The 26119-nt window shown below is 42.9% G+C and overlaps 2 protein-coding genes across 4 annotated transcripts; both read left to right on the plus strand.

Annotated features, from left to right (window-relative positions):
- The first annotated feature begins 505 nt into the window (after positions 1-505).
- Positions 506-7896, plus strand: zdhhc18a (zDHHC palmitoyltransferase 18a). 3 transcript variants are annotated; one of them, XM_079163844.1, is made up of 10 exons: positions 506-1112; positions 1277-1437; positions 1692-1841; positions 2443-2580; positions 2705-2756; positions 3769-3871; positions 3973-4085; positions 4212-4335; positions 5343-5464; positions 6200-6335. In XM_079163844.1, the coding sequence occupies exons 1-9, from the start codon at positions 877-879 to the stop codon at positions 5433-5435; spliced, it is 1170 nt and encodes a 389-aa protein (XP_079019970.1). In that variant the 5' UTR covers positions 506-876; the 3' UTR covers positions 5436-5464; positions 6200-6335. The 3 variants fall into 3 exon arrangements, with proteins under 3 accessions (XP_079019970.1, XP_079019971.1, XP_079019969.1); XM_079163845.1 differs by having other exon boundaries at positions 5394-5464; XM_079163843.1 differs by lacking the exon at positions 5343-5464 and having other exon boundaries at positions 6200-7896.
- Positions 7897-18768: 10872 nt separating this feature from the next.
- tent5ba (terminal nucleotidyltransferase 5ba) lies at positions 18769-23437 on the plus strand. Its single transcript, XM_079164801.1, has 2 exons — positions 18769-19149; positions 21884-23437. Exons 1-2 carry the CDS (start codon positions 18994-18996, stop codon positions 22910-22912), a joined length of 1185 nt encoding a protein of 394 aa, XP_079020927.1. The 5' UTR covers positions 18769-18993; the 3' UTR covers positions 22913-23437.
- The last annotated feature ends 2682 nt before the right edge of the window (positions 23438-26119 follow it).

A 26119-nucleotide genomic window follows, 5' to 3' on the forward strand; every position in this document is an offset into this window, starting at 1 on the left:
GAGATGGCACTGAACCAATGACAAAATCCACCTGTCTCAACAACAGTGTATCAGTGTGTAGCACCCAGTATATGTCAGATCTGCTCTGAACCGATGAGCATAATTTATAATTTAAACAATACTGTAAACAGTATATAAAAGACCCACTATGTAAACCCTCCCAGGTCTCTATATACAGAAGACATTCTGAAGGACAGTCTACATAATGGCGGCTATGGCCCTGAACAGGAGCGCCAAGCGCATGCAATGAATAGTTATATTTTAGAACAGGGCTTGAACTAATCTATGCAGGTAAAACATAGCACCCGGAGCCGCTTATGTCGATCCACACAGATAATTGCTTTGTAGGCGCTGGTGCTCGCCACTGATCTACAAAACGTCCGCGTGCATACGTGACGCGTTTGACCGTTATAACTCAGCGTAGAGTCCCGCGTGCGTACGTCAACATCCACCTCGTGACGTACATTGGCTGTCGGCAAAAAAAAAAAGAGAAGAAAAAAAAGAAACGTGAACAGCCGCAAGAAGCTTGAGCCGAAGCCCGTCTGTTGAATTATTTAGTAACGGCGATTTTTTAATACAACATAATAAGTACTAGTATGTATGAATGGCTTTAATTTAACTATCGAAGATGGTAGTTAAACTTGAGTCAACTTCGGAACTGAGTCAGCTCGTGGAACAAGAAGAAGACAGCCCTTGTTGGTTCGCTAGCTAGCTAGCGTTAGCTTTCAGGATGGGCAACTGAACGCACCACCGAGCAGACAACACACTAACGTACCATGACTGAATCCTGAGAGTACAGTCTCTCGAGGAATGAGAGTGTTGTGAGTGCCTTTTAGCTACCTCCGAAACCGCGTTGATACTTGTTTACGTTACGTGATGAAAAACTGCGAGTACCAGCAGATCGACCCGCGGGCGCTGTCGGTGTCGCCCTCGTCCGCACAACAGAACCACACCGTGAAGAACGTGCAGCGGTCGCGGAGGAAATGGGAAGTGTTCCCGGGGAAGAACACGTTTTTCTGCGACGGACGGGTCATCCTGGCCAGACACAGCGGCGTCCTTCCTCTGACACTGGGCCTTATTGTTGTCACGTGTGGCCTTTTCTTCGCATTCGAGTGAGTAACTAGCAAATACTCTTTTGTATGTTTCTTTCCAGTGTGCCCTGAATGCACCATTAAATGTCTATTCTAATGTGTGTGCAATTGGAAATAAACAACAACATGCTGAGGGTTTAACGTGGTTTTGACTGAAACACACTCATATATTCTTCTTTTTACAGTTGCCCGTTCCTAGTGGAGCATCTGACCGTCTTTATACCTGTGATCGGTGGGGTTCTTTTCTTGTTTGTGGTCATCTCCCTGTTGAGAACCAGCTTTACAGACCCGGGCATCTTACCCAGGGCCACCCCAGATGAAGCGGCGGACATAGAGAAGCAGATCGGTAAGGCCCAACCTCGAGTCACACACTCTCTGTGGAACAGATGGGGTAAAAGAGCTTTGCCATATGGGGGATCTCTGAGGGACACGCTTGTTTTTGCCTACCAAAAGACCTAATCAGCTTACACAGAAGCCAGACATAGCTTTTATTTGTGTTTTTAATTATTCCTTTTATTATATCAATATAGTGCTTATTGGGTGAGCATCAACTGTGCAAGGTCTCAGCGAGTCTCTCCCCGTGTACTTCTCTATTTTAAGATACCTCAGGATCCTCTACGTATCGCCCCCCTCCGCGAACCAAGGAGATTCTCATCAACCAGCAGGTGGTGAAGCTCAAATACTGCTTCACTTGTAAAATGTTCCGCCCTCCTCGGACCTCCCACTGCAGCCTCTGTGACAACTGTGTGGGTAAGTATGTGGTGGGACGTTACCACTTATGCCAACTGCACTAATTCATCTTGACAACCTAATATCTTTGATAGAGGAACATACCAAACTGCTTGGCTGGTAGGTTTCCAGCTTTCTTCATGCAGCGTACCTCCCTTAATTAATGAATCCACTGATCTGTCTGGAAACAGCAACTATAAACCATAAAACATAACTCTTACCTTTTAGACTTCCAATTCATTTACTGCCTGACACTTTGACCAAATATTAAATTAAGCTTGAAGTGTGTGAATGCCAGTTTTTCTTTTTAAAGCGAGCAGTTATGTATGTGCAGTCTCGAGGCAGTTAGTCATTTAGTGGGTGGCCTTAAAGGCATTAGGTCACCGCCAACTGTTGATTACAGCAAGAACAAACCGTGTCACTAGTCACACCTCACTGCTGTTTTACGACATACTTGGAACTTGTGAACCTATCCTTTTCCAGGGTAAGAGTGATTTGTGTTTTATAACGGTGAATATAAATACAATAACATGTTGCGTACTAAATCGTACTACTATTATTCTTTACAGCGAATACAATCATGCCTCTAATCGCTGTGTATTCTGTTTTTTTTCCCCCTCAGAACGATTTGATCACCACTGCCCGTGGGTGGGGAACTGTGTGGGCAAACGCAATTACCGCTTTTTCTACAGCTTCATCATCTCTCTGTCGTTTCTGACGTCGTTCATATTTGGCTGTGTCGTCACGCACATCACCCTGCGTGAGTATGCTCTCACGACGTATGAGGACACAAATGCACTCGGTAGTTGTACGATGTCCCTGTCATATTATCACAAACCACTTTAACGTTCCTTTGACTCTGATTTTATTCTTTTTCTTTCCAGGTTCTCAAGAAGGTAAAAGCCTTATTCAAGCCGTTCAAGAGAGCCCCGCCAGATATCCTTTCTACATATCAAATGTTCACACAATCAACCTGTTTACGTGATCGATATTATTTAAACTTGCGACCCTTTAGTGCCAAGAAATAACACAAGTCACTCTGTTGACGAGGCATTTCCTGCTGCTCCTCAGCCTAAGCCCTACGCTTAATAGGATCAGAGCGTTAGCATCCAGCAGAGCGGTGCTTTTAGGCACACGGCTCTCCGGCAGAAGGTTTGCTGCCTCATGTTCTCGTGAGACGATGTCAGTAGCTAGACAAATATAGACGGCATGACTACAGAGGGGTTCGATGTGTTATTCACAGACAGGGTGTGGGCTAGTTTCCTCATGGTCACATGACATGCATGACATCATGTCATCTTTTTGGAGTGTGTGTATTCCTTCTAAATTCAGAAAGAATACATAGACTGCTGTCCTTACGAGTTATCTCACAGAGCAGATGATCGAATTAGATCGTTAACCTTTAGAGTCTTCTGTGACCATTATACTAACCAAATATAACTTGCAACATGTCCATTGTGATGGATTACATATCGCAAAACGAATCTAAAACCAGGAAGTTTAGACTAAAGATAAATTATATCTTTATTATGTAGCAACAACATGCTGGTGAAGAGTCCCTATTGTGTTCATCTGTGTCACAAGATTGCAGTGGTGGAATGTGACGCACATTTACTTTAGTGTTGAACTTCCATTTTTCTCTAATTTAACATTCTTATATTGGAAAAAGGTGTGAAGTTGTTGTGCGTTATTTGTAGTACCATAGCTTCAGAGTTCATAATACTATCACCCATGTGTTATTTTGTATATTTCAGTAAGTCATTGAGACATAAGACAGCTGAAGTACCTCTTATCAATGTTGTGCTTTGTGCAGAGAAAAAGCACAACAGTTGAAACGATACTTATTTACACACACATTCAGCGTTTCCATTGATTTTAATCATCAGTTTTGTGTCTCAAATACTCTGGTAATGGTGGTGTTATCGTGCCTTGACTCTTCTGTGCGCACTGTGGTGGAGTTGGTGATTTGTTTCTTCTCCATCTGGTCTGTTCTGGGCCTCTCAGGCTTCCATACGTACTTGGTAGCCTCCAACCTCACAACAAATGAAGATGTAAGTACTCATGGCCCCTACATGACACAGTTCCCTTCATGATTATTACAATAGACTTCATCCACTGACTGACGGCGCTCTTTTATTTATCCACTGTGCAGATAAAGGGCTCTTGGTCAAGCAAAAGGTGCACAGAGGAGTCTGGGAACCCCTACAGTTACAACAATATCGTCACCAACTGCTGTGTGACGTTATGTGGCCCAATGCCCCCGAGGTGAGTCGAGATGTCCTCATCTCATAAGCTGACATTTTGTCTTCTAGTATCAGTGAAATGCTTCACGAACATGTCTGTGATGATGGCATCATGTACAGTCCTGACGTAACCCTCTGTGTGCTCTAGTCTGATTGACAGAAGAGGTTTCCTGTCTATTGTTGAGGCGACGCCTGCTGCTGCTGCTGCTGCTGCTGCTTCGGCCTCGGAGATAGAGCTGCCTCCCTTCCCGGCCAAGAATGACGAGAACATGGTAGGATGAGCCAGCTAGTGGTCCCGCCCCCTAATCCTGACTGTCCCATAGGTCCCGTGATGTTGTTAGGCCTGTGTGTGTCCACTTCTTCATCCTCCAGACTTCCAACTTGAGTCCCTCCGGTCGAGTGGCCGACATGCGGTACTGAACTGACAAAATACAGTAGAAACTATAACGTTAGCCAATTACTACTATGACTGAAGAGGTCATCTGCAGCATGCTGAAACAACACTGCCGTGTCACTCGTTTAAGCTTCAGAACAAAATGTCCCGGAAGCCAGCTGTAACTCTGTTCGGCCTCACTGAGCAGTTAAAAGTGGACAGAGGAGTTTTAGGAGTTTTCACAGGTAGAAATGTAACCATTTGTTGAGGGCGCTGTTGAGCTGCTGAGTCACCCTCTCAGACATATCATGGTCAGTCTGTGCTGTGGGACGGTGAACAACTTCTGATGTTTGACTGTTTATATGTAGCTTACACTTTAAGTTCAACGTGTTGCTGTATCTACCTCCTTGTTGCTGTCCTACTGGGTTTGCTTGTATGTTGTGGTGAAGGCGTGTGCACACACAACACTTCATTACTGCCTTTTTAGTAGAGCATGCTAATGGTTTTAGATCTTATTTTGATTTATCAGCACTTTATCACAGATCATTTGTCACATGTGTTGAATACATTTATCATTCAATATGGTCAGCATATCATGTCTTATATATAGATATATATTATTAGCTTTATTTTCTTAAGTCCACTTTTACTTTTATTGTTACGTACATTTTTTTTTCTTTCTCCCTAACAAGTGTTCTTTTATGTGTTTAAATAAACAAGATTTTTGTATTTTTGAGATTTTGGTCTCTGTTTTGAATTTACTTTTCATTTTTTTCAAGTCTTCATGTGCCTGACTACAGACTTTTAAGAAGTTATATTTTTATTTCAGTAGGTATAAATAAGTGAACATAAGTATTTATTTATGAGGAGCACTTGTTTTGTATGTGCCTGTAACTTGATTACCAGATGAAAGATTTCCCACTCAAGTGTTGTGCTGTATCCATTCCGCCCTGTCAGGAGGAGAACTGTGAGGACTTTGCTTTGTCCTGCACAGCCTGAAGGGCACTGCTGCATGTAGACGGTTGATGGTAAGAGTAGGGCTCAATGTTGAACCAATCACAACATCTCTTCACTTGCCATTCACCGTGTCTTTTTACCAGTTATTTATTTTTTCTAAGCTATTGTAATCTTGGCATGAAGTTGGGGGCAGATCTTGTGATTGGTGTTCGAGGGTTAATGTGCATGCTTCACTTCCATTCGTTCTCGTCTCATTAACATCCGCTCGCTCACTCGGTGTGGAATGGAGCTCGTGTTCGAAGGCTCATGAACATCTCTGTAGTTAGATGAGAGGTTTCTTTCTCGTGTGTGTGTGTGTGTGTGTGTGTGTGTGTGTGTGTGTGTGTGTGTGTGTGTGTGTGTGTGTGTGTGTGTGTGTGTGTGTGTGTGTGTGTGTGTGTGTGTGTGTGTGTGTGTGTGTGTGTGTGTGTGTGTGGGGGGGGTTGTGGCTGCATGGCGGTCTGCATAAACTGTATCTCCCTCTCTACTTTCACCAGAGCCAGAAGGAACGGGAATCCGCTTCTCCACATGTCAAATCTTTACCCGTGTTGCATTGTCTGCATCTTAACTCACTTCTTCCATGCTTCTCCGTTTTGAGTCTGTTGACGATCATCAGTGCTGTCACGGCTTTCACTGTGCTTGTGTTCTCAACGAATGCTTTTTAATCACACACACACCGCAGAATTTTCTGGACGCGTCTGTGCCGTTCTTACATTGCGGCTCACCCTTTTTCATAACACAAACTTTATTTTCTCCACTCCACACAGTGCACTCGGAGCACCAAGGACGTGCTGGAGAGGATGGTTCACTCATTTGACTCTCATGGCCTGTGCCCCCCTGGAGCTCCAAAGACCACCCCTCTGGGCGTAGAGGTGTCCAGCACCTCCGCTGGCTGCTCGCTCCAGCCCGGGGCCCCTCCTTGCCCCCCCTTCAGCAGGAGCAGCAAGAGGAGAGACTCTCTTCACTCCAGCAACCCAGCCTTCCGCCTGGCTTCCCCCTCCCCGTCGCTGAGCCGCAATACATTGATTCTGGGCGATGCACATGACATTGGCTTCATCCCGCTACCCTGAGGACACCCGGTAGCCACAAGTGAGCAGAAGGAGTCATCGACGGCGCTCGATGTTGCATAGTGGTGGTCATGCTGTGTGTTGCCGTTTGGTATCTCGAGATGTCATTCTGATGAGTTGATTAAGCATTACCTGGAGTTTTATCAACAATGTCCTACTATACTGTACGTGTCCTTCAGGATGAAGGGAAATCTTAGTAATACCTGGAAGCACAATAGAGAGATATTTTTTTTAACACCTTTTTATTAAGACACCCGGAACATGCCTCCACACCTTCCACTGAACCTCAAGCCATACGTCACAGCCCCAGTGTTTAAGTTCCTCCTAATATATTATGCAAACGGCTCTTTAAATCCTGGAATACTTACAGTATACGTGTGGATGCTAGACGTACAGGAACAAACGTTTCGATTTACTGAACTGGCATGCACTGAATAGTGAGCCATTTCAGGATTATCAACTCCAGAGTTGGCCTTATGTCATGTCCCATCAGTTCTTGTCGTGTTGACCTCCATCGTCCCACTGTCTCCTGGTGGAACCAGCTGCACGGTATTCAGATTAATGAGCAGTCAAGAGTTTGAAGAGGGAGCGCAAGGTCCAGGTTTTATTTCATTGGTAATGTTTGCATTTCAAGGTCTTGCTGTGTTTTGTAGTCCGTTCTGCATGTTGTGTATATCGGATGCTCTTCTAGTGAGGTGCATCACTTTAGAAGACAATCATTGAATGACGATACTTAATCATGTGTGACTGGTTACTAGTGATGAAATCTTTTATAATGTTCATATTTTTCTTGCTTTACATATTTTGTAATTTCCATATTTTTCTTGCTGTATCTAACTTGTTTGATGTCAAGTCTTAAGTATTTAGATCAAAATCTAATGTGCTGCTGCCCACCAGGACTTGGATCACAGTATTCATCTGACACACTGTTTCCTATTAATGTGTGTTGGTGGTTACAGCACAGACGTAATGTTCTAGGAATGTTCATGAGGTCTCTTTACGTGCTCATTTTCATAGCGGTGACCTTTTCGTCTTCTTACTGTATGAAACATAACCCTCTCGTCTGTGTTGGTGGGAGGACAATAATAGCAAAACGCAGCAGTTAGTTTGTGCCACTAGGGGGCAGCATGTGGATACAGAACATGACAACCATTAGACGAAAGGCCTTTTGATGTATTATTATTATTTTTTTTATAATTGAGCGTTGAAGCTGTACATAGGTTGTGAGTTTGTGAAGAACCACGTTGCCGTAGTCAGTGGGTCGTTCATTTGTCAGTCTGCATTGAGCCCCAGAGGTTGTGTAGACTTTTACGAGCAGTGCTTGTATGAACAAACTTGTTTGCATTTTGTAGGATGTAACAGTGGAACTGTAACACATGGTCAATAAAAATGATCACCTTTTATGGATTTTGGAGTTTTATTCTGATGGTTTGAAAAAAATACACTGACTCACCATGCAGCGGCCTCTAGAAAACCCCTGTGTTCACTTTATTCAAACTACAGTGACTTTAAACAGACCAATGTTGAACTATAACGTAGTACAATCAGTGATTTTAGGCTTCATCCATTGTGACAGCTCCTTCATGGAAACAATGAAGAGATGCACGTTGACCACATGTGTTCAGATCCAGCAATGAGAAAGGCCTGCAGTGTGGACAGACAGACATGGAGGAGTGGTTAGGAACACGTGCCTGAATTTCTCCATGATAGAGTCACAATTACGGGGGGGACAAAACTCTGTCAGTTCAATGTATACAGGTCATGATAGTATTCACCAAAAGGCAAAAACACATCTGCCCAGAGATGCTGTCCCACCTAATAAGTTTAAGTCTTTTGGACTGTGGCTTGGAGAGTTTTTTTTCCCCTCCTTTTAAGTTGCCATGCAAAGTAAAATGTCATCACAGTGTAGTGAATTGTTTCCTTGGCACTGATGTTTATTCTGTGCCCAGGGTTATACTTTTTTAAGAAGGCGGTTTGCCTGTAATTATTGAAATTGAAAACTGGAGAAAAAGAGCCTGAAGGCCAGTGATCACAACGGATGCACCGTGGCAGCTGAGGCTGGAGTCTGACTGCTCTCAAACTGTCACTTCTGGGTGAGTAAGAATGTAAGTAAAAATGTTGCTTTAAGGTCCTCCAGAATTTATTTAGTGGAAGTGGAGTCTGCATGTGGCAGCTGGTGTCTCCTGTATGCTGATTTAAGTCACCATTCAAAGAGGACGCTTTAAATGCACAATTGTGTGTTATCTTCTAAATGCGAGAGAACTTACTTTAAAAACAATAGTTTTATTTAGTTGGAGGCACAGACAAAGAATGTCATGGTTTCATAACAGAACTCCACAGTTGTCATGAAATACGATACCCTTAATGTATTTCCTAACCTTTTTAGGTATCTATTTCATAATTTGACTTCAGAAGACTCCTTGCTGAGGCCAGTCACCGTACCTGTATATCTTAAGCTAACATGAAACAGATGGTCAGACTTTTGGCTCAGTATCTCGCAGGAGGCGAAAGCCAAAAAGCATCACCACCTCAGCAGCTGTGTTGCATTTCGACCACAGCCTTCCATCGCCTAGAAGGCTCAAAATTGTTTGCACAAGAGCAATGTGGAGATGAGTTTAAGTTAACAACCCCAGCAAATGTAGGTCTTTAGTGGGAATTAGGTGCATTTTGTCGGCGTTGTTGACATATGGAGTCCTCGCTGGCTGCAGGTGATTATTCGCTCACTGGAGTGTGTCATGCTCTTTAACCCCAACTGGTGTGGCACAGAGACAGAGATGACCACCCAGTCAGAGAGGATGAGAGGCCTGCTTTACTGCTAGATAGAGAGGATGTGTTTATATCAAAAAGGTGAATTTGTGTTACTTAATAACAGGGGTTAGATCAGACAGACTCTTTAACATTAGTGGATCACATGGGGCCTAAGCTTCTACTCTTTTCCTGAGATAAGTGGTCATTATATAGACTCAGCCCGGACTTCACTGTCTAGTGTGACACTTTTACTTTGCTCGTTCCTTCTCTTTTTCTTTTTTTTTAAACACATGAGCAACACACAGTTATCGAACAGTCGGGAAAAGCCACGTCTTTCACTTAAAACTAATAAATTCCAGCTCTACCAAGAAATAATCCACGGCCAATATAATCCCCGGCTGTCATCCGCTCTGTGATTCATCGTGCTCGTTCCTCTTCAGGAAGCCACGTTTGGCCCCGCTGTCATGCGCAGCCGTGTGTCACACTCTCACAAGTCTTTTCCTCATCGTTCGCTGGTGTGACCAGAGCAGAAGCGAAGCTCCTCTATGAACAAAACCGGTGACTCACAGTCAGGGCTGCTGTCAACATCACTTTGCTGCTGGGATTTGGAGAGCAGAAAGTGCGTATCCGTGCTGGGCAGTGGAGCATGATATAATCAACCCTGTACTGAGCGGAACCAACCGGCTGCCTGGAGGCTGCAGCTGCCAGCAGGCACAGTTTGTTGCCGCTGCCAGTGAAACATGAAACAAGTCAATCCTGTAGGCAACTTGCACGTGGTGGTTAAAATTGAAAGTGTAACACATTTAAATAGCCTGCCTTCTTGCATACTCGTGCTTTCCAGGTGGATGTATGCAACACAACTATGTGTTGGACCTCAAGGGTCAGAGCAGATCCACAGTTTGCAACTCATGCATGCTAGCTGACACTACATACAATAAAGTAGTGGCGGGCCGTCAGGGCCTGCAAAGCCTTCTCTGCTGGCCTAAACAGAATCACAAAGTTATAGCTATTTTATAATTTATAATTTTTCTTAAATACACTACATGTATCATAATTTATAAAAATATTTTTCCCATTATCTTATTTTCTCATTGCACAGCTACTGTGTTCCTCAGTTGCTCTGCTTCCAGTGCAGCTTGTTTTAAGTAGAGCTTTTATCCAATCAGATGTCACCTCTGTGTCTCTAGGTAAGAAGAGAGGCCCCAGGCCTTCAGACTCACCAGTGAATCCATGTGCAGGTTAAGTGAATGGGGACGATATTGTTGATTGTCATAGTCTTCAACCAATCAGATCTTTAGTTTGAGATTCTTAGACGCACCAGAGCGGCCTGCAGGCCTACAACTACGTCAGCATTAGCAGCAGCGCTGCAGTGAGATTCTGTGCTGTGATTGGTCAGTGGGCGAGCACGTGAAACTTAACAGCAGAGGCTTAGTCAAGAGTTCATATTGAAAGATATGAATGAAATTATGATATTTTTAGCATTTTGCTTGGTGTAGATTTTTAATTTTAAAGAGGATGTGATCATTTGGTAAGTCAACTGGTTCTTTTACATCTAATATCTGAATGGCCCTTGAGTGTGTAGCAGAATGCGTGTTACTGCTGTTGTTTTTCCGTTAAGCTAGTTAGCCTAGTTAGCCTAGTTAGCCGGGAGGCTAGTTAGCCTCCCGGAACACTTGCGGAGCATCAGCTGTTTTTTGTTGTGGTTCTTTTTGTTCTGGTTCAGAGGTCACACAGACCATTGTCTCCTAGTGAGCGCAGGAAACATTATATTTCCTACAATTTAAGCTTCTGTATTTTCCAAATGCACTAGTATTATTCAAACGTATTGTTCTGTTTGTAAGCCTCGTACCAAACGGTTTAATACAAATACGTAACGTTATATAGTTACAGCCCAAGAAACGAATAATAACCCTAGCTGATGCGCTATCATGTGGTTATAAGGTGGTATTTCAGCAGTGAAGGCCCAGGTATATAATGCACGGCCCGCCACTGCAATAAAGATTTCTTCATAGAATATTCATGGCGACGTGAGCGCGCCTGTGTGTGGAGTTTGTTCAGTACTTAACCATGTTTGTTTACTGCTTTTGCAGGGATGTCTCTGAGTGTAACAAGGGTGGTTTGTGTGTGAACACCTAACATGCCCTGAAAGCTTTTTAGCACTTAAAGATCATGATCCAGCAGTTCAGTGTTATTCATTGGTTGGTTTGAGTAACTTACTGATCCAGCTTCCTTAAAGATTATAGGAGAGTCAGTGTAGGGTTACAGATCTGTCGGTAGAGCTCACTGCACAGGTTATCTTAGATTATGACGGCCAGTGAGGTAATTTCATGCAACTATTACCGCTGTTAAACATTAAAGTCTTGATCTTTATACGTAGGTATTGATTATGAGCTCATATCTCCCAAATGATCATAGAAACTATTACCACTATTCCAAGATACCATATCTGTATTATTTTTTTTAACGTCCAGATTAGATAAGTGAATAAGTAAGAAGAAGTGAGATATCCCCGGGTCTTGCAGTGGAAAAACATCGGCTGTGTGTGGTGGAGTGGAAAGAGCTCCCCATGGAAACCTGAATATGTGCCTTGGAGCTGAATTAGTGTACCAGGGTACCACAGGGTCAGACCTTATCACAGCAGCCATTATCACGCAGACTGTTTGATAAGGCCTCAATCAATCTGCTTTGCAGCACATGAAAGAAAAATGTGTTGACTTCTGCAACAGACAGAAATGCATCAATATGCATGCACATTTCTCTGTAACATGAACCGTGGCAACATGAACTAGTGAGCATCTATCTGTCACTCACCTCCTGGCAGTTTGTGATAGCTTAGGAATCATAGTAAGCAACAAGTTTATCATTTTAATAATATCAATGTGTGCTCTATTGTAGGGGAAAGAAAAGTCATTGAAAAAGTGAGAATAATTACCACTTTGAATACCTTTTTATCAAAATACAGCAATTTATTGTAGTTTATAGGCTATGATAGTTAATTTGCAGAAGGTGATTTAAAAAACCTACAATGAGCACATGCAATTCAAGGTGTTGTTATATGGCAAATTAAACCACCTAAAAGTATGTGCATTTTTAAAAAGAGCTCAACTGCAGCTGGTACAGCTACATTTTGTACGTTATGTACTTTTGCTGACGTTCATTTTTTGATGTACGGTTTCTAGTTCTAATTGATTATTTTTACAGTGTGGTACGGCTACTCTTAAAGGAATACTTCACTCTTAAAATGACCATTTGTATTTTAATTACTAACCACATGCTATTACCTTGACTTCTGGAATATATACTGTACGAATAGGCATTTTGTTGGTTAAATATTGTAAGTAAAATATCAGAATACCTCTTCCACCAATGACTTTAATATCATTACTGTGTGGATCTTTAGGCAGCCATAATGTATAACTACAAACATTGTAGGAGTGTGGCTATGTGCTGATGATGGTTATGCAACAACCTGTGGGATAGAGGCCACTGAACTTCATGTTGGACTTTGTCACGGGCCAGGCTTAAGAAGCAGCAGCAGCGATAAAGTGAGATGGTAAAAGATGTTGTGCAATGTGACGGACAGATAGATCATGGTGCTGAGTCACTGAAGGCCCTTCAGTGAAGGGACATGACCAGACATATTCCCAGCATGTTTGATCTATAGCAAAGGCCACAGTGCAGTTTTACGAGGAAAGAACAGGCTAAATGCTCCATACCGCTTTTGTTACTTAAAAAAGCAGTTAGGTAAACGAGAGAAAGGCAGCAAATACACACAGAGAGATGTGTTTTTACAGTAAAAACACAAGGTTTTTTAAATGTACGGTAAAATGTTTGAGACTGTGGGCTGGGTGTCTAGTGGCCCCTGTTGCTGCCAATAGCTCTACACAGTATGTAGCTTTTGACCATGTGTGCAGCATGCCTGCCTCGTGCCTGTTCTCAGTTACAGTACTACATAAATATCAACCCTTCACCTGAAAACCTTGTGTAAATCTGTCAAAACTATGGAAAACAAGCCACGTTTGTTTTTATTCAACAGCTTTTTTAATCAACATTCACAAACACCTGTCTGTCATGAATTTGGAAATGTCTGATCATACATACATTAATCTACTTAGTCTGGTTTCTTCATTTGATATCATAAAGTGTTTTTGTTGCTCTTGGAACATCCAGCTGGCTCTCTCTGGCCCACTGCATGATGGGATACACTTTTGACCGATCCCGTAATGCTTCCAGGAGGAGGATTAAAGATATCTGGACGATGATCTGAGAGAAACGTGCTACTAACATATTTTTATTACTGACTCTGCTGTTTTCAGAGCAGTATCAGTTACAGCAGTCACGCTGCGCTGGGATGACCATGACCTTAACAGCCATCGTCTCGGAGGGAACTGCTTCATTTTGCGGCTATGCTTGACCCCAAAGGTGTCCAGTGAGTCAACACAAATGCTCCCCAACGTGTTACACTCTTTATCGACCCTCAAGCTGAGTTATTCTCTCAGCTACTGGATGGGGGGGGGTGAGGAGCAGGATTTCTGGGAATGAAATCAGAGCTCGCTGCTAAATAGGGGTTCCCTCTCACTTCTGGTAAATGCTCCAGAGAGAGCAAAGAGCCAGTTCTCTTCTCTGGTTTCTTTTAATATGAAATGTCCACCCCAGGCACATGTGTTGAGAAAATTACAGAACATATTTATTTTATAAGCTTTTATGGTCACATTTTGTGTACTCAGCGGTATCTGCATGTTGTATGCAGCTGTCGACTTGTTATACGTCCCTGTAGTGTAGTTGGTAGTATTTGGATCGTACCAGATTGAGAACCCACAGGGAACCCTTCATCTACCAACACCCAAGCTGAGAAATGAATCAAACCAAGGTTTATTTTCTTTTTATTTGCCATTATAGTATGCAACGGGGACCCTAAATGGATTGGGTGTGGTGCAGTTGCACAACATGATTTACGCTCCAGTTGAGGAAGGGCCTTCCAGTCCAAGTTAGGATGTCTCAGACATACAGAACGAGGTGAGGGTGTTTTATTACCATGCAGGCCATACCTTCCTTCTGCACATGCTCGTCTATAAGCAGGAATAAGTCACATGTGACATGTTCATGTGCTTAGCTGAGAGTTTGAGGAAAAGAGAGAAACATATATTCAGCATCGATGCAGAAGGAAATGTACGCATGACTCCTCCAGTTGTAACTTATCACATAAATTGAGAATTTATTGGCGAAATATCACCCAAAGGAATTTCATCTTTCCTAGTTGTGTACCTTTGTATTGATATATGTTTCTAAACAACAGCTTCTATTTGACTTACATTCTTTCTCTTTCAATAATGTATTTGACATAACACATAACTTCAGCCTCAACCCCCCCCCCCCCCCCCCCCCCCCCCCCCCCCCCCTTCCAACCTTAAAGAGAGTAAAGTGAGCTGAGCCTATCGGAATACATAGCCTAACACTATAGTTGAGCTTTAGAGTGCTTCGACTGCAATAACCTCTCTTTTCTGAAGAAACTGTCACAGCTATGGCATAACTATGGATCTGCAATAGGAAATGGTAGAAAGTATTGCCACAGCTCTCAGTGCTGGGGAAGCAATAAAAAGGTGAGAAAACAAAACTCATCCTATAACATGAAACCATCTCCGAAATGACTCATTGGATCCAGTTTATTACCTAGGCCAGTCTTAACACAACCATAATCTTTTTGGAAATAGCATAAGGTTTGGGTAACAACAATGCAACACAGGTGATGGTTTGATTTTAGGCCAACATTAGTAGCAAAACAACAGATCAACATCGATTTGTGATTGCTTTTTCTCAACTGAGTATTTTTCCATTTCACTGTGTGCTGGTGTGGACAGACCTGGGAGCTGATGTATAATGCCACTTGAATCTTAAGTGTATTTTGGTGTGTTTGTTTTTCTTTTCCAGCAGCACACCGGTCTGCTCTGCCAAGCACTACTGTAATCAATCAGGTAGGCAGCGGAGAGAGTCTGACGTCAGAAGCATGGCTGCTCGCGTAACCTCGCTCCACTGTCCCATAGATTTGTCATCTGGAGCAATCTAGAGAAGCAAACTCAACCTCTCTTATCACACACTCTGTCTACCGCGTGTTTTGGCCCCCGGGGGTCCAGCCTGACTGGTCAACTCAACCTGGCTGAATATAGACAGCTTATCTGCAGCCATGGCAGACTGAGCCCGACAACACACTCTGATAGAATCCAACGTTTTATTAATTCACAAAGCCAAAGTAGATTTTCAAAATGAAACATGCAGTGTATGTATTAGCAGCAGCTGCATAATTATTTTAGCTATGGCAATACCGTCCACAGTCACCCATGATGCACACTCTAATAATAACAAAGTATCTTCTAGTATAACATGTCCTCGGTGACAGATGAGGGAAGTCTTCGAGGGCAAATAATTCATTTAGATTGTCGTGGGCCCTGACAGACTATAGTGAGAAAAGAGCTTCACAACTCATCCTGTGTGACAGACGGAGTGTTATCTGTCTTCGCACTATTGGTCATTGTGACACTTGGCTGCTTGTTCATCGATTTTCAGCCAGGCTTTTACAACACGCTGTGACGTCCGCGCATGTCCCTCACTCTTGAGAGAAAAGCCTGTTCCTCTGCGTTGTTCCTCGTCCTGTCGCTGCCCGTGAGGCAAAGACAGAGAGAAAGATATTTGACAACAAAACAAATTACTGTCTGATTTCTTTTATCCGCCTGTGAGCACAAACGCAGAGAAAGAAAGTCTTCAAAGGACTTTCATTGATGGCCGTTAATATAATTTCCTCAAGACTATACCAGATTGTTTGATCGTGTTTACATGGTTAGGACTGGAACATACGCCTGCCTAATGCACCATTTGTTAAAGGTGTGTTTAAATACGGGCTATCTCACCGCGCCTACTAGACTCACAGCCTCAGTTGTCATGGCTCCAGCAGGATGTCATCTCGGGGATAAACAGAGGATTCAGTGGCAGTGACATGAAATCACAAACGGGGAATTAAACACAAAGCTGTGAACCCATTTGAGGAGTTTTTTTTTGTTGTTGTCTCATTTGTGTTAATTGCTTTTGTTCCACTGCACAAATGCATTGACCTCACATCCGTCTGACCTCCCTCTGACACGAGGCTGTGAGGGAACCTGAGAATGTCAGGTGGCCTGACATTTACCTCCCGTCACTTTTCTCTCGTTCCCAAGTGTTTCGCATTCAGGTAAATGCCGGTTCTGCTCCCAGGATGCACAGCTGCTACACGGAGGGTTATTTATAGTCGGATGACGCAGATGTCTGACATCGGCACCTGGCAGGCCCCTCAGCTGGAGACGCCTCTGCCCAGCTGCCCGACAACCGGAGCGGATGCTGTTGCCGGGGAAACAGGATTATGTTGACATCACAGGATTCGAAGTGGTCTTCTGCAGGAGACCAAATCCATACTACGCCCACCAACCCGATCTCTCGGAGGCTTGTGAGATACTGTCAACGTCCTGCTGTGCGTTGTGGATAACGGTGTGAACTAAATACACACGCACATGTTTAGGGAAGACAATGTGCGTAAGAGTGTGTGTCTGCCTCTCCGTGTTTTATTGCCGCATCACTAAAAACCCACACAGATTAATCATGAAATGAACTTTACTCTCTTGTTAACATTTTACAGGTGCACTAACATGCTGTGTGCACATGTATGATTTGTTAGGGATTGTATAAATGATGACATATTTGGGTCATTTTAAAAGAGGAAATTACTGAAGTTTTCACCTGTATTGTTCACTGGCACATCACATACTGGCGAAAAATCTTCTCACCACTCAAAGAGTCATGTCTGCTATTATGTCAGGTCCTTCATTGAGATATTTAGTGAATTTAAACATAGACTGCATGCCGGACAGGATAAGATATAAAGACTCCACTCCTGTAAGAACAGATGCAGAGAAGACTCAAAAGGGTTAAATGAACTGGAGGACACTGAATGCATCTGACAGCAGCTAAACAAAGCAATCTAATATGTTTGCATTATTTTACTCAAGTATCACTGTAATTATTTGTATTGCCTCAGATGGACCATTACCTACAGTTTTAGGTATTACAAGCTGACATTATGTTCTGTTCAGACCAGAGGAATGTCTCAGTATCTGCACTAAAAACCTTATAAAAAAGCACTCTGCACCACAGATAAGGAGGCACAGTGGAAAGTGGGGGCAGTGAGGTAAATGAAAACTCAAACGGAAAGCTTAAAGGGCATCACAGGTTATCGGAGCCTTTCCATAAACCCCTGCACAATCTTGAGCTAATTGAATAAATGATTGTCCGTGGGGTTGCAGCCTTTAATTTTCCATTGGCTGTATAAACAAACAACTCAAAGGTAAGACTACCCTACTTTAGACAAGGCCATTTACCAAAAAAGATAAGGAGCTATAAAAATGTGTGATCAGCAAGCAGCATGTTAAAGGTTTAATAGCCTGCTATCATAGTTTACTCTGCGGTTGACAAACAGCTCCTGGACTTCAGTGAAATAGATGATGGTTTTCTTCAAGTTTTCTATGGAGTCTGTTTTATGTATCAGATACTGTTAGAGGCTGAGTTTTTTTATTATGAACATAACATAAAATTGAGAAAAACACATGCATTTGTATTGCGTATATTTTACACTATTATTTATAACATTTCCTCTTTCCAAAATAAATAGTGATGCTCCAAAATGTTAATAATTAAGCTAAATATAATCATAATGGAGAAAGAAAGTAAGACCAGTTAAGCTAGTCCTAACTAGAAGCTAACTAGCCTAGCTTAGCAGGATAAATCTAACTGCCGTCTCTGCAATCCCTGACTCATGGTGATTTCATGTGTTTCAGTTACCTTTACATGACATATTTAAACTAATTTGAATTAAATTAAAGTATCTCATTAGTTTAAATGGACAAGAAAGCTGACACAGATGTTTGTATATAGTCTGCTGTGTTTTGCTGTGCCATTCAGACTGTTGTAAAAGTGTCTTTTATGTGAAGTCTGTGACAATGAATGATATTAATGTGGCTGAACTGGTCGCAGCTGGTTTTGTTCTCTGGATAATCCTGCTTGGTCAAAGTAACCTGTGGCGTCTGTTGAAGTGCCCTTCAGCAAGGCAAATAACACCTGCAAACATTCCCTGAGCAAATAAAGAAATACATCTTGTAGGTTGTGCTTGGACAGCTGTAATCTGATCGCTGTCATTTTCACTTATGACACGAATTACCAAATTGCAGATCACTAAACGCTAATTTCTAATATTGCTGCGGCATTAGATCAAGAGACAATTTGATCATAATGATTGCTTGAGAGAAAACCCTGTCAGCATGCATGGTGCACGCGGAGCGGAGCAGAGGGGGGAGGAGACTGTCAAATGCGTCACGCGAAGGGTGTTTCCTACAGACAGGGCGTCCATAATCAACGGGCAAACACAGCAGCCAATCACAGGGCTCATGCTAATGAGGATGCTTTAAACCCTCTGATGAATCGGTTCTCTGCGCACTGACCGGATTTTAGCTGCACACACCGATGGAAACGGCTGCTCCCACCTCCTGCACCTCTGACTGAAACTTTTTCCACTTCTTCACCTCAACAGTAGTAACAGGACCTCCTCGCCGCTGAAATTCCACGGGAATATCTCACTTGCGTTGAAGAGAGAAGAGCTCAGCTGAGAGGAATTGCGCTCATTCACGTTCCGCTTGCATTTCTTTCGTTTTTCTTCCAAAATTAAAGTCGTCATGTCTTGCGGTGATACGTCGGATCAGAGTCGGCGGTTCTGCGTTTTGTCTTGGGATCAGGTGCAGCGCTTGGACTCGATCCTGGGGGAGGCGGTCCCCATCCACGGACGAGGAAACTTCCCCACTCTGTCCGTGCAGCCACGGCAGATTGTCCAGGTAACGTCACTAACCCACCACGAATATGAAATTGAGTTGGATACAGTTTACTGTCTTTCAGGTGGTTAGATGGTGAAACGTGGATCAGACGGTCACTTTTACATAGTATCTCACTGTAATAACACAAGGGGAATTAAATAGTATCACGAAGTCTGGAACTCTCTTTGAAAGCTCTCTAGGACCCCTGGTGGTCTCCAAACCCAGAATTTAACCTACAACCTATATCGGTTATTTGGATCCTTCTTTGCTCTAATGTACTTTCATGACACATTACATTAATCTTTTTTTTTTGTCTGTTTCTCTACAATGTATTCTATCAGTGATTATTCTTTAAAAAATATTTGAAGGCAAACCTATGATTCTTCTGTATATCTTGGTGACACTAAATTTAAGGTGTTCTTCATTCTAATTTGTCAAACAAATTAGAGGAGTTGCAGCTCCTCTGGTTTGACTTAAAATGTTTGAAACTGAAACGTGCCAAGGTCCCTCCACATTTCCAGCCATCGTGGCTGGATCACATTTCACTTCTCCTAGTGTGTCTCTTGATAGTTGGCTATGCGTTCATTGCAACATAAATGCCATGATAGAATTTCAGAATGAACATATAGCGGCCTCCTAAATCAAGTCGGGTAATGTGTTGGAGAATCGTTTTTTTTTTTCTCTCCATTTGATTTATGTTGACATATTCAAGACCAGCTCAACATGCATGTGAAGCCCAGTGCTACATGCTTGTGGTTGTGGAACGATGAATGCTCCATTGAGCATGAAAGAGATTTAAATGCCGGTTTGAACCCTACACGTGGGGACTCTGTTTCTCCTGGATCTATGGAAGCCCCATACCATTTTATTCTGCTCAAATCTGCCGTCTAGTCTGAATGTACATGGATTTTGATCATGTAATTGTGCCTTTTCTGTTTTGCATCACCAGAGGCATGACTGGGAGTGTGGACCTTTGTCCCACTGCAGGGTTGGAGGGATAAACGGGCCGCAAAAACGTCCACTGCAGCATCAGGAAGTTCTAGAGTCCAAGACGTTACAGGGCTGTAACTGTAGATCTAAGATAACAACTCTCCGTTCTCAACTGCTTCACAGCTTTTGAGCGAGAGGGCACTCCACACCACTCAACTCCTTGCACTTTTTCCCCCACTTACCTTTTTTCTCCTCAAGAAATAAGTGACACTTGGCAAGATCTGTAAAGCTAGCAGAGGCATACCTGCTTCCACAGACAAGTGTGTGCGACGACCTGTAGACGGAGGCCGGAGGGAGGAAAGGTGTCAAGTGTAGACCAAACCTTGAATTTGTCTCTGACTGCGCCGACCGACCACAGAGGCACACAAACACCACTATTATTGCTTTTGATTGGAATTTGAACCTCATCTGCCCCACTTTATAGATGAATGATTACAATGCTATTACTGCCAAGTTATGCAATTATGATGTTATCCGTTCACACACTCCAGTGTGGAGGGTTGACTTGCTTTTTTAAATGTTTGTTTGTCCGTAGCCTGACCCAGTATGTATAAATAGAGCCAGCTTGTTATCTGATCACCATGGGAGAGAGAGTTAACTGACACTAATCTGAGAGGTCAGTGCCAGTGGGGAGATTTAGGATTGGGTTCAAGTGTGTGACAACTCATTTGTACTTCAGGTTTTACGTGTTTGAACAGTATGGAAAGAAGTGTAGCTTGCATGTGCAGTCTGTCAGGCATTTGTTTTTCGTTAGTCTGCTACATGAATTAATGCCTACACTGAATAAATTTGACTAACTTCTTACATGGCTTGTCGGACGTAACGCGGGCGCTGTAGTCGTTGTGTCGAGGCGACTGTGGCAGAGACGCAGAGCGGGTCCTCCTCTAAACAGAAGATCGGTGGTTCGATCTTCGGCTCCTCCACTCCGCATGCCGAAGTGTCCTTGGGCAAGATACTGAACCCTAAAGTGCTCTCGAAGGCTGTGCGAGTTTGTGTGTGAATCAGTTTATCGCCTGATGAGCAGCCTCTGACATCAGTGTAGACTGTGTGGTCGGATCACTAGAAATGTGCTGTATAAATGCAGTCCAATCATGTCATTCAGATCGAAGTTTCCACTGAACACTTTCATCGCTTCCAAATGTTTTCAGAACAATAATATAGTTTTTATGGCACGAGTTGAATATTAACTTCCCTTCAGACATATTTCCCCTTTGTGACTGCTGGCAGTGATGTTTGCACACCATGTCCAGCTGTAGATCATCCTCTTCTAATGTGGCGAGACGGTTTAAACATCTCGCGGGTCACTGGGACAGAGAACGGGAATAACCACTGACCCTTGATTACCTGAGGTTGTGACATTGAGCCTAAAGATATTTTTTCTTATGTGGGACATCACTGGTCTTCCCACTGGTGTTCACTCTCTTTTGTTTGCAGTTCAGGATTATATATCTTATCGCTGTGTTTGTGATAAGATAAGACAATCTGACACAGTGGGAGATGGACCTGGAGCACGGAGTTCTGCTGCTCTCCGTTTGGGCTCTTCAGGTTTAATTCAAACTGAGGCTGATGGTGATTAAATGGATTTTTGTAAGCATCTGGCCTTTACAAGTTATTGATTTCAACTAGGCCCATGTCGAGCTTATTTGCAACTAGAAGGGCATAGTCTTCAAATGTTTCGATTTATCTGTTTTTCTGAAAAGAGAACCTGTATAAATTCATGTATTTCATTAATAACACGCTGTGTCTCTGTCTCGTCTCTGTTCAGGTGGTGCGGGCGAGGCTGGAAGAGAGGGGTGTGTGCGTTAAAGACGTGAGGCTGAACGGATCAGCTGCCAGTTATGTGCTCCACCAGGACACTGGACTGGGCTACAAGGACCTCGACCTGATCTTTGGGGTGTCTCTGAAAGACGATCAGGCCTTCCGTCTGGTGAAGGACGTCGTGCTGGACTGCCTGTTTGACTTCTTGCCAGCCGGAGTCTCGAAGGAGCGCATCACGGCTCTGACCCTCAAAGAGGCCTATGTACAGAAACTGGTGAAAGTCTGTAATGACACGGACCGCTGGAGCCTCATCTCGCTGTCCAACAACACGGGCAAGAATGTGGAGCTAAAATTTGTGGACTCTTTACGGCGGCAGTTTGAATTCAGCGTGGACTCCTTCCAGATTTGCCTCGACTCTCTGCTGTTATTTGACCGCTGCTCAGAGACGCCCATGTCTGAGAGCTTTCACCCCACTGTGGTCGGCGAGAGCGTGTATGGGGACTTCAAGGAGGCCATGGACCACCTGTGTCAGAGGACCATAGCTACACGCACCCCGGAAGAAATCCGAGGGGGCGGCTTATTGAAGTACTGCCACCTGCTGGTGCGAGGGTTCACGCCCTCTTCGGAGGCGGACATGAAGCACATGCAGCGCTACATGTGCTCGCGCTTCTTCATTGACTTCTCTGACATAGGAGAACAGCAGAGGAAACTGGAGGCCTACCTGCAAAACCACTTTGCTGGGATGGAGCACAAACGGTACGAGTGCCTGATGACTCTTCACCAAGTAGTGAACGAGAGCACCGTGTGTCTGATGGGCCACGAGCGGCGCCAGACGCTCAGCCTCATCTCCATGCTGGCGCTGAAGGTGCTGGCTGAGCAGAACGCCATCCCCACTGTAACGAATGTGACGTGTTACTACCAGCCAGCCCCGTACGTGCAGGACATCAACTTCAGTAATTACTACATTGCACATGTGCAGCCGCCACAGCTTTCACCGTGCAGTAATTTATATCAGACGTGGCTGCCCTGTAGCTGAACTGGCTAGAGGTGGACTGAAAAAAAAAAATGACAAAAAAAAATACAAATAAATGAAACTCATTCATGCCAAATGTGACTTGACTAAAACAATCCTGTACTGCTGTACATCTGATTGAGCCGACGCATACATTTTTCTCCTTTGTATTCTCTTGCAAAACATCTGTGAGATTGCTGGTCATTTCTGCGATGTAGCGATGATATCTTCTTTAAGTATTAAAGTCTTCATGAAGCTTTATATATGTCAAAAATACGTTTTTGAGGAAACAAACATTGAAGCTGGTGTTGTTTTCATAGTCTGGCTTTATTTTTATTTTCTTTTGAATTACATACTGGACCAAAGATGTATTTGTTGTTCAGAAAGGGAATGTTTTTATGATTCCAAGTGCCTAAAATGAACCATAAAATGTTCTGAAAAACATCTGTAAAGTGAAAACTGTGCATTTGGTGTTTTCTAGAGTACTCTGTTTCTCTTTTCAGGAACAGAAGCATTCATTTTTGTGAAATTAAAAAAAGGGAAAAACGACTTTTCTTTTGTATCGTGGTTATTTTATTTGAACCGTGGCCTACAATGGTCGTTGACATTTTAATCTTCGGTGCTGAGGGCTGCAGTTAGATTAAACGGGTCATTATCTGAACTGCTTCAACATTCACACAGCCAGCTGGTATATTCTCACATGGACATCATAAATAGCAGGTTTTCCTTGAAACTGAAATTAGCTTTGACTCTCACTTTGTCCCATCTTGCTGTGGATAGATTGGAGGTAGTTTATCCTGTACTTGATAAGCTGACGACAACAAGGCAGCTCATTTCCAGTAACCAGGCCCATTGAAATGCATATACTGTCGGCTGGAGTGAGTTGCATTTGTTAAACTGGGCTGAGGATCCATTACAATCTGAGGACATGAACCATAAGGAGGCTTTTTCTAAAGCACAATGGCTTCTCTCTCTCCTCCTGCGATACTAAAGCTTTTTAACAAAGACTGGCCTGTTCTCCCACCATGGCTCTTCTGGAAACCCAGCCCTGTTTGCTTGACTGAGTCCACATCCATGTAATTTTGTCTGAGTCAAAAAACCTTAAGCTAGAATGGTAAAGTTTATTAAAAGACAGAAATGGTGGAAACGACACAGCTCATATAGATTATTAGCAGACCTTGGTTCTTTTACGGGCCAATATTTACATCCGCCCTGCAAAGTGGGAACAAAAAACAGTTTCTTTTGCCATAAGTGAGTCACACTCATTCATTCCGTCTCCACATTGAGCTCTAACTGGACTTTTAAGTTGGGTGTTGAAAGATAACATCAGAAATGTGGCGTTATTGAAGCTTATACATACACTGCCTTATCTTTTGTATAAATCTGTTAAATACAGGGTTTCTGGGAACAGTCTATTCGTTTCTTGGGCTGTAACTATATAACGTTACGTATTTGTATTAAACCGTTTGGTACGAGGCTTACAAACCGAACAATACGTTTGAATAATACTAGTGCATTTGGAAAATACAGAAGCTTAAATTGTAGGAAATATAATGTTTCCTGCACTCACTAGGAGACAGCGGTCTGTGTGACCTCTGAACCAGAACAAAAAGAACCACAACAAAAAACAGCTGATGCTCCGCAAGTGTTCCGGGAGGCTAACCAGCCTCCCGGCTAACTAGGCTAACTAGCTTAACGGAAAAACAACAGCAGCAACACGCATTCTGCTACACACACAAGGGCCATTCAGATATTAGATGTAAAAAAAAGAACCAGTTGACTTACCAAGTGATCACATCCTCTTTTCTTTGTTGACAAAGATTAATCCCACGGTTAAATCCCAACTCACAAATACGTTCCTCCTCCTTCAGCCATTGAGTGTTAAAAAACAAAGCTAGGTAAAAATTTAAAATCTACACCAAGCAAAATGCAAAAAATATCATAATTTCATTCATATCTTTCAATATGAACTCTTGACTAAGCCTCTGCTGTTAAGTTTCACGTGCTCGCCCACTGACCAATCACAGCACAGAATCTCACTGCAGCACTGCTGCTAATGCTGACGTAGTTGTAGGCCTGCAGGCCGCTCTGGTGCGTCTAAGAATCTCAAACTAAAGATCTGATTGGTTGAAGACTATGACAATCAACAATATGGTCCCCATTCACTTAAACCGCACATGGAGGCACTGGTGAGTCTGCAGGCCTGGGGCCTCTCTTCTTACCTAGAGACACAGAGGTGAAATCTGATTGGATAAAAGCTCTACTTAAAACAAGCTGCACTGGAAGCAGAGCAACTGAGGAAGATAGTAGCTGTGCAATGAGAAAATAAGATAATGGGAAAAATATTTTTATAAATTATGATACATGTAGTGTATTTAAGAAAAATTATAAATTATAAAATAGCTATAACTTTGTGATTCTGTTTAGGCCAGCAGAGAAGGCTTTGCAGGCCCTGACGGCCCGCCACTGCCTTTTATTCAGTGTCTACATCTGCGGTTATCCCTGATCATGCTTATCCTTTCTTCCACTTTATAAAATAACAGCATGTTGCTTCAAAAACATACAAATGTTTGAAGAAGCCTGAAATATTATGAGCCGAAGGGCACAGTTCAGCAGTAAAGATACTTTTGTATAAATCTGTTAAATACAGGGTTTCTGGGAACAGTCTGTACCAGAGCCGGGCTAAAGTAATGGACTGTCAATGTTTCCAATATGACATTTTACTTTGTCTTGTATCATCTTGGACAAATAGCCAGGTTAACAGAGGGAGAACCTGCAGGGCAATGCTCTGCTGTTGGGCCCCTACTGACTCCTCTTCTTCTTCCCTCTATGCATTGAGTATGTACCCTGTAGCTTCCACCATTAAGTCACCTATGCTGGAATAATACGTATTTTGTGATTAAACAGCTTGATTTGAAATATGCATAATGTGAGCACAATATAAATAATATTAAAAACTCCTACATTTTGACATTGGATCCTTCTAAAACAGTAGCTCATAATAACAGCCCTTTTGGTGCTGTGCTGTCTTGGTGCAAATTTCCAATCAATTTTAGAATTAAAGGGGAACTCCACCAATGGCAGATACAAACATAAGTTCACTTGCCATGAGCAGTGCTAATCAACCTATGACAGCTGTGTTATGTCCTTTTTGGCTCCGAAGGAGCTTTCTAAAGTCTGAGAGAATTTATTTATTTTTATCTTGGCTTGGCGTTGGAGACTACAAGTTCT

The sequence above is a fragment of the Pholis gunnellus genome (assembly GCF_910591455.1).
Source record: "Pholis gunnellus genome assembly, chromosome: 8".
Taxonomy (NCBI): Eukaryota; Metazoa; Chordata; class Actinopteri; order Perciformes; family Pholidae; genus Pholis; species Pholis gunnellus.